Raw genomic sequence first — 16,264 nt, 5'->3', positions numbered from 1 at the left:
CCAGCACACACACGTACACACACACACACACACACACACACACACACACACACACACACACACATACACACACACACACACACACACACACACATACACACACACACACACACACACAGGCACACTCACACACACAGGCACACTCACACACACACAGGCACACTACAGTATCTCTCTCTCACACACACACACACACAGACACACACACTTGCAGGCACAGCGCCTCTTAGACAGGCAGTGAGATTAGAGTGTGCTTTATGGACACTCGGCACAGCACATTACAGTTATTACATCCCAGCAAAATGAGCTGGAGAGACAGCAGAGAGGGAGGGAGGGAGGGAGGGAGAGAAGGATGGAGAGAGGAAGAGAGAGAGAAAGAAGGGACAGGTAATATGAGAGTAAGTGAGAGAAAGAGAGGTGAGTGTAACAAACCGAGACAGAGAGAAAGAGAGAAGGAGAGGAACGGATGAACAAACATGCTGGAGACAATGAGGAAGCATCAGATACTGCGAGCTGTGTGTGTGTGTTTGTATGTCTGTGTATGTGTGCATGTGTGTGTGTGTGTGTGTGTGTGTGGTGGTGGGTTAGCACGCAGCTTAAAAGAGGAAATAAAACCCGGTGGAGCAGCGGGAACTCCAGCCATGCCAAAGGAACCGTCACAGCCTTAGAACATCAGTCCATCACAGCCTGAGAAACATCACACCTTCAGACCAGCAGCCCCTCACACCTGCAGAGTATCCACTCTTCTCCTGTCAGCAGGCTGGCCGAGCGAGCCAGCGCTCATGTTTTTAAAAGAGAGCAAAGCAGAGCAGGAGAGAGAGAGAGAGAGAGAGAGAGAGAGAGAGAGAGAGAGAGAGAGAGAAAGAGAGAGAGAGAGAGAGAGAGGCCTGCCTGAAAGTTGCTGCTTCACTGCAGAGATGTAACCTGACCATAGAACTGGAAAGGGGTAGTACAATTAACTAAAGCATCGTTCCGTTGTGGGCAGAACTTTGTGCGGACTGTGCGGAGATTATGCAATGGGTTCACACACACACACACACACACACACACACACACACACACACACACACACACACACACACACACACACACACACACACACACACACACACACAAACATCTCCTACTACCCTGTAATGTGTTTAGTGGTGATGGTATGATGACTAATGAACATCACAGACTCAGTGCTCCTGAATGGCTTCTCAGTTCATGTGCAGAGGAGGGCTGAGTGGTGTGCTGTCAGTAGGACAGCAGAGCCAGAGTGTCTCTACAGCTGAGATGATACATTACCAGCAACCTAACCAAGACACCAACACCCCAAAAGCCTCTCTGGTAGCAGCATAACACCATCTCCAAAACATCAGCACCCACCTAGTTTCATACATTTCAATCCACACACAACCTTCAAATGCATACTGGAGCACCACGGTAGCTCAATAACACCTCAGATTTATGGGTCATTTTGAAAAAGGCTGTTTTCCACCGCGGGAACTTGTGGAATGTTTCAGGGCCGTCTGTTCCTTTGAGTGTTTCTGATGGCAGGAACTGCCCCTGTAGGACCTCTTTCAGGGCTGTTTTTCTGGGGAGAAATAAGTACCTACTTCTGTAACTGCTGGGAGTGCAGTGATGTTTGATGCTTACTGCTTAAAACACGATACAAGTGGGAGAAAACAGGCAGCGTTTTTAATACCAGCAGTGACCAGAGGTGTCATGCTAAATACAGCTAGCTTGTTGAGGTTGCAGTCACTGAGTGAACACAAATAAAGCGTCCACTGAAATATAGGCTTTAATTAATCAAAGTGGTGCTGGTATATTCATGTGTCAGGAAATTACAGCTGTCGTGATGCCATTTAATCAAGTGTTGGAAACTTTATTACCTTTACAACTGCAACTCGACCTTGGAGTGACCCTAACGTTACCTAGAAAAATCTCTAGTTAGTGTTGCTGTTGGTGTGGCTGCAGGAGAAATATATCATGACTTTGGCGAGCTTGGAATTGACGTTGCGGTCGAAGTGCTAAATTATTAGGCTATGTGACTAGTGGGTTTGTAGATCCTGCTTGGCAGTGCACACAGACTGGCAGAAAGGGCTGATTAAGGGGCCGATCCTGTACATTCACACCTCCCAGGTAGTGCCCTAAGTTCCTCTAAAAGCCTCCACACATATCCACCGACAGAAGTGCACTGGCACTTTACATCACTCGCCCATGTACACCAGCGTTGAAATCTTCAACTCACAAGCATTCAATAAACAATTGATTTTATTGAGCGACACTGACAAAAATAGAGCCGAATCGTAATCTACGAGGCGGCGGCAAAAGGGTTCGGCGGTGGTGTGAGGGATTGTATTGGAAACAATGGAATCTAATGCAATTGAACAACAAAGTGCGCCGTACTCATTTCAGCACCAATGTGTGGAGCCCTTAATGGAAAAGCACTAGAGAAGCATTGTTTTGGAACACCTGGCTGGCTCGCCACATGCATAAAATGACAAACACCCAGCACACCAATACTTGTACCAAAGCTTCCACTGCCAGCTCCTAACACCAACAATCAGCATTCAGTTTCAGAGTATTTAACTCACAGGTTTGATTACTACACATTTGCACAGACACGCTCACTCTGTCATAGACTCTCTGGTCTGCGCTGACTCTCTTTAGGTTGAACACAATGGAAGGCTTCTTGAAATGTAAATATGACTCATGAGAGTCACACTCTGGGTGTGAGTGTGTGTGTGTGTGTGTGTGTGTGTGTGTGTGTGTGTCATGATGATAATTGTGCATGAAGATCGCGGCCTGACAAAAAAGATGCTGCCTTCCACTGGTAGCGGATGAATCAGCAGGGGGGGGAGGATGAACCAATCACAGGAGCTCCTCATCTAGCGAGCAGAAAGGGTTACACAGTAAGCAGGAAGCACAGCATGATGACAAAGACAAAGAGAGACATACAGAGAGAGAGAGAGAGAAAGACAGAGCAAAGTAGAAGTAGGTCTGGGAACAAGAGAAAAAGAGAAGTAGAGACCGAACAGAAAGAGAGACTGATGTAGAGAGAGAGAGAGAGAGAATAAGAGAGAGTAGGTGGGTATTGAAAGACAGAAAAAGAGATGTACAGAGAGACAGAGATGTATAGAGCGATAAAAAAGAGAGAGAGAGAGAACAGGCGGAGCAAACGAAGAGGGACAGAAGCTTTAAACAGCAGGTGTGTTATTAAACAGTGCCTACTCATATTTCACACTCCAATTCAGCAGAGAGAGGGAGAGAGAGAGAGAGAGAGAGAGGGAGAGAGAGAGAGAGTGAGAGAGAGAGAGAGGGAGGAGGTGGGCGGCGGGGGCCTTGCATATGTGTTACAGTCTTTGATTCTCTCCTTCATTTTGTGTGATGGTTAGTGTCTCAGCATGTTGTTGTGGGCACCGGCACCATTGTATGCAAAGCCATCTTACTGTATTAGAATGTCATGCTGTGCTATTCGGGGTTAAACGCAGACAGGCCTAGCTGATCCGCGCGCCAAGCTCCCTGTCTTTCTTCCCCCCAGTGTCAGCTTTATTCCAAAGGCATTTCTCTCTCTGTGTGCGCTGATACTGGATGCTGCCAATCACCACAGAGAAAGAGAGACCGTGAGAGAGAGAGAGAGAGAGAGAGAGAGAGAGAAAGAAAGAGAAAGAGACCATGAGAGAGAGAGAGAGAGAGAGAAAGGGAGAGAGAGAGTGAGAAAGGGAGAGAGAGAGTGTTGGCAAGAGGGAATTTAGTGCCAAATGAATTGTGGTGTCAAACCGCACAGATCTGAGCAGGACGTCACCATAGCAGCAGATCGAAGGATTAGTGTAGTGATGAGACGAGCGGAGCGATGCAGGAAGGATGCCACGGCAACGCAGACGACAAGAGTGGGAGGGGAAGGAGCGCACGCCACAGAATAGGGCTGCATGTTGCTCCCGTTTGTTTGCATTGCTCACAAACTCATTTCCTGTGGATGGAAAGCTGTTTTTTATTAGTGCAGCACCCAAAAGATACACCACTTATATCGTATGACACACACACACACACACACACACATACACAGACACACACACACACAGCTGACTTTTCATTGGCGCTCTAAACTAGCCCTGCCTTTCCGCCTGTTTAATGACTGCTACAACAGCCAGTCACACTGCGCAGCTGTGACCTGGCAACATTTATCAACCAATGGCATTGTCCTGCTGTGACCTGGCAACTGGCGTGACCAATCACACATTCCCAATTTGGACACATGAGATTTTGAGGGACACACACAGACATATCTGGACACACACACACACACACACACACACACACTGAGCGTTGGCCAGCCAGCCACCACCTGTCGGCTGAGCGTGTGAGCTGACTTCCAGAGGAGTGTTGCGCCGCAAAATCACAGGTGTTCCTGCCCAGCGCCGCGCTGTTTCCATGGCGTTCTGCCCGAGATGCAGGTGTGCGTTGGGCGTCGGAACAGAAGGTGGGCTAAATGTGCTCTCCGACGCCTCATTGGCCATCATCAGTAGCACAGCTGTTTCAGCGCAGTAATGCCCACATCTCAGAAACACGTCCCCGTTTCATTACATATCAGCCATGAGTTTCCAACGCACGTCCAGCCCTTTAGTTTACAACATAACACAACACCACTTCACCTCGTCTCACGGTCAGAACTGTTTGTCGAAAGACTAAAAGCAGACATTTTCTCTCACTAAAAGGTTTCTCTCTTTAACTGCCTGGTGCAATAACTCATCGTTGGTTTCATCATTGAAGTTTTCCCCATCACATACAAATGAGTAGCTCGAGGGCAAACAATTATCTCTGTTGGGGTTTTCTGGTTATGTATATTAGATTTGAAATGTCTTTTAATGTGTTCATATGAGCATAAAAATATCATAATCAACGATAATAAATGATTTGAAATGAATTAATTTTGGAACATGAGTCATTAAGCAAGCTTTGCATTAGCTAACTGACTAATGGACTACTTAACTGCCAAGTTTGGCCCAAAAAAAAGAGACTTTCGACAGGCTTAAATATGTATGCATCTCTGAGGTGATTGTACAGTATTTGTTGTGTATACTGTATTTATAGTGAGCTTGTAATGTTTATGCATATGTATGAATGAGAGAATGTGTGTGTGTATTTGTGGTATATGTTTGCTTGTGAGCAGGAGCGTCCCCTGGTGATTGCGTATTCTTATGAGTATGTATGAGTGATGTGTGTATCCTCATGCGTATGCATGAGTGTGCGTCCTTACTTGTACTGTTTGTCTGGGTTATGTATATGGTCTTAAAAGTGCACGTAGGTTATGTATATGTCCTTATAAGTCTACGTATAATGTCTATGTCCTTTGAAGTGTGCTTAGGTAATGTGTATGTCCTTATGCATGGCACCGGTCCTCTCTGAGGTGATGGCAATTCGATTAAGGAGCCCAAATATTTGTCTAAAGCCAACAACACTAGTCCTACCTCTCCACACCCCGCACAGGGCTGGTCCTCTGCGAAATCTCAGCCGTGGGGGTGCGGAAGGGGAGGAGGAAGTGTGTGTGTGTGTGTGTGTGTGTGTGTGTGTGGGGAGGGGTGTTCTGATGCATCAAGCTCCCCTCTGGCTGTTGATGACAGCAGTCGGGTCCCTCCAGAGAGCGGAGTTTCTCTCTGTATCTCCCTCCTCGCTGTCAAGCCTGACACTCCTCTGCAGAGGCGGCGAGTGGAGATCCATACTAATGCAGATGTCACGCAACTGACTGCTCCGAGAGGCGCGCGCGTTCCGGCCGCTTCACCCCCCCCACCCCCCCCCCCCCCCAGCCCAGTTCGCCTCGCCTCCACCGCCCGCCTCCTATACCCCACACGCACACCGGGGGGAGGGAAGGCCGATAGAGAGTGGGGAAGGGAGAGCAATCGCATCATTAGCATAGTAATCAGATTGAATGAAGTGTATTTGAATTGATGAATTTCATTAAATGGAAGCATGAATTAGTCATTAGAGTCACAGAGGGCTAACAAGAGGAAGCTGGAGGAGAGGGACCATGAGATAAAGATGGAGAGGTACGGGACATTGGAGGGAGGGAGAGGACGAAAGGGACCGTGAGATTGAGAGAGAGAGAGAGAGAAGCTGCTGTGATCTCTGTCCCTTCCTCAGATCAGGAGGCAGCTCTTGTGCGACGCCCTGGTGGTGATGTTTTGCCACTGCAGGAGAGACTGATCTTTCTAAATACAAAAGCTGAGGGTATGACTCATTTCGGTGGTAGTTTTGCATAGTGTTATGTTGTGCAAGGGTGCTGTCACCTGTCCCCATCTGGCATAATGTATCCGCTCTTTTTGGCATTTACATGAGAGAACAATTTGACATTCTGTTGCAACACCTAGCTCAGATTAATCAGATCAATGTCTGACACTTGGGGTGTGAGGAGAGGTTTGAACTCTAACCTCGTCATAGACATACATAGATGTCATGTATCTATTCACATTAAGATCACGTCCTCATTGCAAAACAAGATGTTCTTGTCTCGCACCCAAGGCTGATTTGCGAGAATAAATAACAACCGATAATGTATGCAAAAAATAGGTGGAAAGCAGGAAAGTAAGAATGTGTTTACTGCCTGGCTCAGTGAAAAGAGATTGTGTCGTAGGAGTAGAACATTGATTTTCAAACCAAATTACTGAAAACAAAAGATAGTGACACATCTGTGACTCATATCACTTTAGCATACAGACGCGATGCAGGATATATTAGACCAATAATCTGAGTTGGGAGCACGCCACATCAGCCTCTGTGCCATCCGCCATCTGAGTGAGTATCAATCACTGAGTTCCATATTACTCATAGGCGCAACCTAACCCTGCAGACATGAAAACAAACAGCATCTCTGCTCGCGCTGGTGTCCCATTTGTTCGAGAGACTGGATAGGCGTGCTTAACAGACCACATTTTTTAGCATGCCGGACCTTACTTTCAGATGGCCGTGTGTGTGTGTTTGCTTGCTTGTTTGTGTGGGTGTGTGTGTTGGCTCGCTTGTTTGTGTGTGTGTGTGTGTGTGTGTGTGTGTGTGTGTGTGTGTGTGTGTGTGTGTGTTTGCTTGCTTGTTTGTGTGTATGTGTGTGTGTGTGAGTGCGTGTGTGTGTGTGTGTGTGTGTGTGTGTGTGCATGTGTGTGTGTATGTGAGTGTACGTGTGTGTGTGTGTACATGCCTTTTCGAATCGTGAAGCCAACAGTAACTGGGGCAGATGCGAGAATTTCAGCAGACTGATCGGAGAGAGATCGAAAGAGAGAGAGGCAGACAGATGAACAGAGAGAGCCTGACAGAGAAAGAGAGCGAGAGAGAGAGAGAGAGCGGCTGGAGGGCTTGAGACAGAGCCAACACCTGTGTCTCCCAGGAGGAGACCCCTCCGTCCAAAACACTCCTCCGCCCAAGCAGGCCTGTTGGTCCCTGCACACTCACGAATGCCTGATGAGCTGCAGTGAACCTGACAGCTGGATTTGCAGGGCAGTGTTCGGGCCAGAGTCTCTTTGGTGGAGGTGAGGTGCAGAGACGTGACCGTTTAGCTGCCGGCCTCCATTGTTTTCTCTCTTTATCTCTCTCTCTTTCTCTCTGTCTTCCTCTTTCTCTCTCTCTCTCTCTCTCTCTGTCTCTTCACCTGATGAAACTTTCACGCCACTGTTTGCATATTCTAAACAGATCATTGGGGTTCAGTTCCGTCACACAAATTACACGACGGTAATTACACAAAACAGCCAATTACATATATCGCTCCAATTTACATGTATTAGCAGCTAGTGTTTTTCATCAGCACAAAATGTAAATTAAATGTTGTTCATGTTAATCGTTATCATTTAAAGGTTAATTTAATTTGAGGTCACTGTGCAATGCCTCACTAGTTAAATAATGAATGATCTCTAATCATCTCTATGTTATTCTCTACAATAATTGCATTAACCAACAAAAGTAGCAACGGCAGTCTGTTTGGTTTGCTGTCAACCCAGTTGATGGACAAAATAAGAAACATGAAATTCAAGGACAACCTTGAATCTTTAGGTCAATCCATTAATATCACCTTATCGTGTCATGTGATCAAGTCATTTCTTGATGTTTGGATTTTGATTGATTGCTTCGTGCAGTCAGTGCTACAGTGTTGAAATATCTGCAGTTATTGTGCCTAGGCTCCAAACCATACCAAGCAAGCTACAAAGGACTTCATTATGCAGCTGAAGTGAAACATTGTGCCTTGTGCTTTGACATGTGAAGCCAACCTTACGTTTCTAGCTCTGGTGATTGGCTGACGTCTTAAAGGCTAAACTTGTAATTGGTTGACCTGTGTGGTGCAAGGCAGCGATTGGGCAATCTCTGTGAGGATTCAGGGCAGTGATTTGCTCTCCTGTGTGTCTACTCATCTTTAACGCTGGTACTGATTATAACCATTAGCCTGCTCTGCTCTGCCAGTCAGCCTGCAGTGTGTGTGTGTGTGTGTGTGCGTGTGTGTGTGTGTGTGTGTGTGTGTGTGTGTGTGTCAGAGTCATCTGAGACCGAGAGATAGAGTGTGTGTGTGCTTGTGCTTGTGCTTGTGCACGTTGAAATGTGCCTGAAGAGTGTGTGTCCTCAGCCCTGGGTTGGGGTGGGCAGTGAACAGGAGGAGAGATGAACTGAGATACGCAGCGATATATACCAGCCCAAAGGGAGACAGCACAGATCAAGACAGAGAGAAGCGTGCGCGCGCGCACACACACACACACACACACACACACACACACACACACACACACACACACACAGGAAAGGGACTCAAACTTTGTGTATATTTAATAGTGGTGGGGAGGGTACAGCACACACACACACACACACACACACACACACACATACAGGAGCAGCAGAGAGGAGAAATGAATGAGGAGATGAGAAAGAAATATGCATAAGCCAGGAAGAGGAAAGAGTGTACACAACAGAAAAACACACTCCTGAATAGTGACAGACAGACAGAAAGCACACACACACACACACACACACACACACACACACACACACACACACACACACACAGAGAGAGAGACAGAGAGGAAAGAGAGAGAGAGACATACACAAACAAACTCAAACACGCATACACACGTAGGCTTCATCAGTTCAGTTCAAAGGCTATTGACATCAGAGAAAGGTTTGTGTTGTCAAAGCATTTGTACATATTCAGACGAACAAAAGGAAAATAATAAGTTAGTGGGAAAAAATACAATCACAAAGAGAAAATTGCTGTGTATACACACACACACACACAGACACACACACACACACACACACAGACACACACACACACACACACACAGACACACACACACACACACACACACACACACACACACACACACAGACACACACACACACACACGCACACAGAAATCAGTTATCAGTTTCCACCACAGAATTATGCATCCACTGTTGCACCCACTGAAAAATATTCATTCATACAGTCACAGTATAACACCACATATACCTACAACAGCATACATGTGGGCTATCTGTCTCGCTCGCTCACACACACTGACACTCACACACACTCACACACCTCATCACATTAACATACATTCCCGAGTGCCCTCTGACACACACACGTGGTGTAAGATTAGTGTGAACCATGGCTCAGGGGACAGACCATGAGATCCAGGGAAATGAAAAAGAGATGTATATGCATTTTTAGGTTTTATAGGATTTTTACTTGGCTGTGTGTGTGTGTGTGTGTGTGTGTGTGTGGTGTGGGGTGTGTGTGTGTGTGTGAGAGAGAGAGAGTGTGTCGGCTTGTGTGTGTATGTGAGTGGGAGAGACAAAATATGAATCTGAGATGTGCTCGCGGAGTCCTTCTGGATTAAAACGCATTTATTGATTGGCAGATGGAGATGAAGAAGCAAAGAAAGAGTGAGGCATGGAGGAGAGGAGTGAGGAGGAGTATAGGGTGTAATAGAATGAGAGGTTAAAGGAGAGAGTGATAGAGTAGAGAAAGAGAGTGATAGAGAAGAGCACTGTAGGCAAACGACTGAAGGAAATGGAGAGTAAGTGTAGAACAAGGCTGAAGATACAGAAAGTGTCTGTGGGCTACTTTGATAATGAAGTGATGTTTATAATTAATGTGAACTTGAGGCAGAGAGATAGAGCAGAGCTTTGGATACGCATTGCCTTGGTGAGAGACTCAAGGAGGTTGTGTGTGTGTGTGTGTGTGTGTGTGTGTGTGTGTGTGTGTGTATGTGTGTGTGTGTGTGTGTATGTGTGTATGTGTGTAGGAGGGAGGGAGGGGGAGATAAATGAGAGAGGCTGTGTTAAGGGATTGCAAATTCAAAGTGGTTTGTGAAACGGAGAGGGATAGCGCAAAGCCCCCTCCCTTTCTCCCTGCATCGTTCTCTCTTTCTCTCCCTCTCCCTCTCCCTCGCTCTCCCTCTCTCTCTCTCTCCCTCTCTCTGAAAACCTGGCTCCGTGTGGTACTGTCACACTCGCATCTACTGCAGTCTTGGAGAACGTTCGCCAGCCTTGCTCGTACAGTCTTTTAGATCGCGTTTTTTTTGGTTACCTTCTGCTGGAGGAGACGGGGAAACAACAACCCATCCCATGCCATGCCATCGCAGATCAATTCGCGTTATGACCACGATGACTTAGTTTACGCGTTCATTCCGAGGCAGACGACGATCTAGCCGGAGAGGACAAGAGCGCGTTTGTATTGCGGTCATCCTTTAGCAAAATGTAACGAGTATTGGTGTGCCGTTCTTACGATGCGAGGCGTTTGAGGCTGTTGAACATGCTTTCTTGCTGGTGACATTTCGCATTTTATTCCGAAAGACGCCTTACTCGAGGAATTTTCATCGCGGGTGTAATTTTGCTCATTAATTATTGTTGATGTGCCTAAAAAGGATACAAGGTCTGTTTTGATAGAACAAGTATATTTCAGTAACACATTAACCGTGTTACTTGTTTATTTTTTTAGTACTATTACTTTGTCTAATGTGCGCTTTATGCGTTTCTCCCAAACTCTTGCTATCTGAGTGCAGGTTAATATTTCAATTTAAATAAGGTCTTCTCTATCTTTCTGGGAACTGATATCTAATAAGTAAATCCAATTAACGGCTCGGTAACCTGTGGTCATCGTTAATTGACCTTATTAGCCTCTGGTAATTTTAGCTGTCTTCCACCCTGTCGCCTATTAATCGTTCGATTAAAAGGAAAACTGGCAAAATGACTTATTCGTCTTAATACTTAACTAAACATGGATTTAATCATACCCCTTGTGCCTCAGCAACACGTGTTTTCGCTCTGCTCTTTAAATGCTTCCATTAGAAGAGATTCTTTGTCCGTTTCGTAGACCGGGATAACAACAAGATCATTTCACAAACAGGCGCATTTTTTTTTTTTTTTTTTTTTTTTATAGGCAACATTTTAGAACATAGTGTGGCATGTAAATATTTTTTTTGTTGAAAACGCCTCCGCCGTCTACACTGACCATAACATCGCTACACACCCATACTTGAATCGGAACTCCTCAGACCCCGGTGTTAAACATGGCAGTAACCTGGCTGTGTCTTGGCCGCCCGTGGCGCCTCTACCCCGGCTCTCCCTTTCTCCTCGCCTCGCTGATCCTGCTGCTGTGTTGCTCGTGCCCCCCTGCTCTAGGCAAGAAGAAGCTGTACATCGGAGCCCTGTTCCCCATGAGCGGTGGATGGCCTGGGGGCCAGGCCTGCCTGCCTTCCGCCCGGATGGCCATGGATCTGGTGAACAACAGAACAGACATCCTGCCGGACTATGAGTTGGAGATGATCCACTATGACAGCATGGTGAGTAGATTACCTCCACAATGTCAGTCTGTCTTGCTGCTCTGTTATTGTAGGACTGTCAATTTCATGGGGGATTTTGTGTTCTGAGAAACTGAGAAAGCAACAAAGACTGAGTTCGAGAATGAATGGGTCACATTACAGAGATTCAAAACAAAGACACCAGGAATCCGTAGCGTACAAAGTGAAAGGCTGAGCTTACATTGATTCACGACTTCTGCATAGTGTAAGTGCTCACGTGGGTATCGATGTAAATAATTGATAGAGTCTGGGCTGTCATTATTCTTTCCCGCGTTTCTGCACACTTCGCTATGGACACCATTGTCACGATGTTTGACATAATATTTGGTCTGTCGAAGACAGTGGGTTTTGCTAGTGTAAAATTACTATTATTATCTCAGCTAAGAACATAATCTTCTACCATTCTCTACTTGCTGTTCAGTGCTGACTTGTGCATCAACCATACTGTGACCATTTAAAAGGTTTTATTTATGTGCACAGTGGTGTGTTTTGTGTGTAAGGCTATGTGAGTGTGTGTGTGTGTGTCATGTGGTGTTCATTGTGCACTGCTGTGTGGGGTAGGCTATTACATGTTGACCACAGCTTGCTGTGTACATGTATGTGTATAGTCTTGCTGGAGGTCGACTGTGGTGTGTTATATCTGTAGTGTATTGTGTAATGTGTGAAGTGTTGTGCCATGTGCAGTGTGTTGTGTGATCCTATGGGGAGTCGAGTGTGTTTCAGGGACGGTAAGTGAAGCGGCGAGAGGTGAGAGCGTGCGACGGGACACTGCACATGGGGCTCAGTGTGTGTGTCGGGCCACTCTGTCACAACAGATGCCTTCTGTGTTGCTCCCTGTGACTCTCGTTTCTCCTGCTCTTTCTTTCTTCATCCCTCTCTCCCTGCTCGCTCCATTCTTCTCCCACCTGTGTCCCATCTCTCCGCCTGAGATGCCAGCACACCCCCTCACACTGTTACTCACAAAGGCTCTCATCCACCTTCCCTCACACACACACACACACACACACACACACACACACACACACACACACACACACACACACACACAGAGAGATAGGCTATATGTACACCTTCTGCAGACAATAAATAGTTAACTGTGCTCTGACTGGTCGGTGTTGCTAAGAGCTTGACTGCGATTGGCTGAGAGAGCTCTGCATTGGAACCCCACTTCAAAGACTTAGGAGTAGGAGGGGAGATCGGAGCTGGAGGTTGGCATGACAACAGTTACCAGGACAACCGCAGTTCAAACAAACACATAACTCCACTGATTTCTTTGCACAGACAGGGAAAAGAGAGAGAAAAGCGGAGAGCGATATCAAGGCCTTTAGTTTCATTTCACAAACATATAGATGGAGTCTAACGGCAGGGCGCAGTCCATTGCCTAATGTAGGAATGTCACTCTCACACTCTCTCCCTTTCCCCATCCCCCTCACACACATACTGTACCCTTTCTCACTCTCTCACTCTCTCTCTCACACGTACACGCGCAAAGGTACACACACGCAGCGTGATTCAGCTATCACACAGATTACAGTTCAGGACCATGGCCAGCGACCGGGAGCATGTGTGAGAGAGATACAGGGAAGTCAGAGGGAGCGAGTGTAATGCGGAAAAAAGAAATGCTTGGGTCATCAGGAGGGAGTCCAGGCAGAAAATATCCATACACACACACACACACACACACACACCCTCAGTCTCTCTCTTACACACTCAAGCGTATACGCACACACAGTCATACGCACACACACACACACTCAGTCTCTGGCTCTCTGCGGAGACCTTGGGGAGTTGAACACTCACGGAGAGCGTGTCCAGTACTCTGCAGCCCTGTGGTAATTGTCTGTGGGCCGGCCTGCCGGCAGCTAATAGGCTCTCAGGCAGATGGCTGCGTGCTGATTGGTTGTGGGGGAAGAGCCGGAGACTGAGAGCAGAGCAGAGCCTGGGCCTGATGTCATGTAGAGGACCCGCGGACCTTTCCGGAGACTCTCAACCCCCCTAGAGAGTGTCATCCCAATCAATGAGATCCATCCTTTTGTACGCTACTGGACCATTTGTGTTCCTGTTTGTGAGTGTGTGTGTGTGTGTGTCTTTTTGTCTGTGTGTGTGTGTGTGTGAGCTAGAGAGTGCCTCCGTATTGATTTATTGGCCGAGAGGACTTTGGGGATCTTTTGAAGTGTCACTTTCCTGCGGTGCCTTGACAAAGCACCCAAACACCAAGCGTAAAACTCCGATCCATCATCCGGCTCATCCATCAGGCCGGCCTCTGAGACGCCGCACTTTAAATACTCATCACGGCGGCCTCCGCTAACCCCTCGCTCAACACTCATCACGGTCACTCAACACCGCACGCTAAACACTCACGACGGCCCCTGAACACTTCTCTCTCTCTCCCTCTTTCTCTCTCTCTTTCTCTCTCTTGCACACACACACAGCCACGGTAGCCTCCGCCGGAAAAACACTAAACACTCACAGCGGACTCTGAACACTTCTCTCTCTCTCTCTCTCTCTCTCTCGCTCATTCTCTCTCTCTCTCGCTTGCTCGCTCGACAGTGTGACGTCGTCATAAGCTCAATTTTAAATACCGTAGCCTCCGCCAGAAAAACGCTGAACACTCACGACGGCCCCTGAACACTTCTCTCTCTCTCACACACGCTCTCTCTCTTTCTCTCTCTCTCTCTCACTCTTTTTCACTCTCTCTCGCTTTCTCTCTCTCTCACTCTCTCTCTCTTTCTCTCTCTCTCACTCTCTCTCTCTTTCTCTCTCTCTCTCGACAGACACACACCACACAACCACTGTAGCCTCCGCCGGAAAAACACTAAAGACTCACGACGGCCCCTGGACACTTCTCTCTCTTTCTATCCCCCTCTCTCTCTCTCTCTCTCTCTCTCTCTCTCTCTCTCTCACTCTCGAGAGTGTGACGTCGTCACAAGCTCAACCTTAAATACCCTTCACGGCCGCTCAACACTGAACACCACTAATCACCGAAGCCAAATACCACTCAGAGGCGCGGACAACCTCTGAGCTCGTTTACTTTTTTCCCCTTCGCTCCGCCATCAGCATGCATTGTCTGCCTCTGCGTGTTTGGTTTTGAGTTCGGGGTTAATAGTGTGTTATTGCGTATTCTGTAATTGAAGAGGTTTTTGAATGGTTTTGGTTATTATTCTTTTTATGTTATTTGCAGCCTATAGAGTGTGCATGGATGTGTGTGTCTCTGAGAGTTGGATGTTCAGGTGATTCACACATGCAGGTCTCAGCTGTGGGGCGAGAGAGAGCTCTTTGCTCATGCCTGGCTTCCCTTAGGATGGAGGAACAGAACAGACTCTGTGTGCTGTGAGGTCTGTGTTACGTGTGTGTGTGTGTGTGTGTGTGTGTGTGTGTGTGTGTGTGTGTGTGTGTGTGTGTGTGTGTGTGTGTGTGTGTGTGTATGTGTGTGTGTGTGTGTGTGTGTGTGTGTGTGTGTGTGTGTGTGTGTGTGTGTGTGTGCGCGCATAATTGTGTGTTACCCGGAGTGGGACAGAATGGAGCTGACAAACCCCTAGAGAGTCTAGAGGGAAAGATTACACACACTCATATTCTCTCTGTCTCCCACCCTCACCCTCTCTCTCTCTCTCTTTCTCTCTCGCTCACATACACACACACACACATACACACACACACACATACACATGTCTGCACCTACCATCCCACACACACACACACACACACACACACACACGCATACACACACACACACACACACACACACATATTCTCCACCCACCATCCCCCACACACACATACACACAGAGAAGGGGGGGGGGGTTAGAGAGGTAAGGTGCAAGAGTAGAGAAGAAGAGATGGAGGGAGGTGGAAAATGTGTGTGTGTGTGTGTGTGTGTGTGTGTGTGACGACAGTGATCGAGGGAGCCACGTGTGAATGCTCATTGGGTTAGTGAGTTTGGCTATTTAAAAAGACTGCAGAAAGTGTCTGCGTGTGTGGGTTGCGGCTCAGACAGATGCCTCCATTTTCTGCTTAATTCGGTCTAAAGAAGCGGCCCCCCCTGCCTTTATGGGCGCCACTAAGTCCGTCTGATTTGTCCTAAGTGAGCCCTGCTCCCCTGGCCTGCCTAGCCGCCGCCACCGCTGCTCTTTTCAGATTGAAATGATTTAGAGATGAGTGTCTGTGTGTGATGAGCTTTCAGGGCAGGTCGCCTGAGGGGACCCCTGCTGATCCTGTTTCTCAGTGCAATCAAACCTACAGTCTGTGTGTGTGTTTCGTGCGTGCGTGCGCGCGTGTGTGTTTTTGTGTGTGTGTGAGTGTGTGTGTGTGGGTGGGTGAGTGGGTGCGAGGCTACACATATTAGATTTTGTTTACCGCTGTGTGTGGGTCTGTTTATGGTTTTGTGAGCATGTGTGCAGTTGTTTTGAGTTGTCTTGTCCTATGTGTGTGTGTTTGTGTGTGTCTGCTTTGCCTGTGCTTGTGTG

The 16,264-nt window shown here is 47.3% G+C and overlaps 1 protein-coding gene across 1 annotated transcript in view; it reads left to right on the top strand.

The window, feature by feature from the left end:
• The window catches only part of gabbr1b (gamma-aminobutyric acid (GABA) B receptor, 1b), a 102,223-nt gene that overhangs the window by 40,452 nt on the left and 45,507 nt on the right, over positions 1-16,264 (top strand). The window contains exon 7 of the mRNA XM_062529994.1: positions 11,623-11,783. Coding sequence (XP_062385978.1) covers positions 11,623-11,783 — 161 coding nt within the window. The remainder of the gene's footprint in view (positions 1-11,622; positions 11,784-16,264) is intronic.

The sequence above is a fragment of the Sardina pilchardus genome, chromosome 24 (assembly GCF_963854185.1).
Source record: "Sardina pilchardus chromosome 24, fSarPil1.1, whole genome shotgun sequence".
NCBI classification, from domain to species: Eukaryota; Metazoa; Chordata; class Actinopteri; order Clupeiformes; family Clupeidae; genus Sardina; species Sardina pilchardus.
Note: the sequence above shows the minus strand (reverse complement) of the source record. Positions and strands in the feature narration are given on the sequence as shown.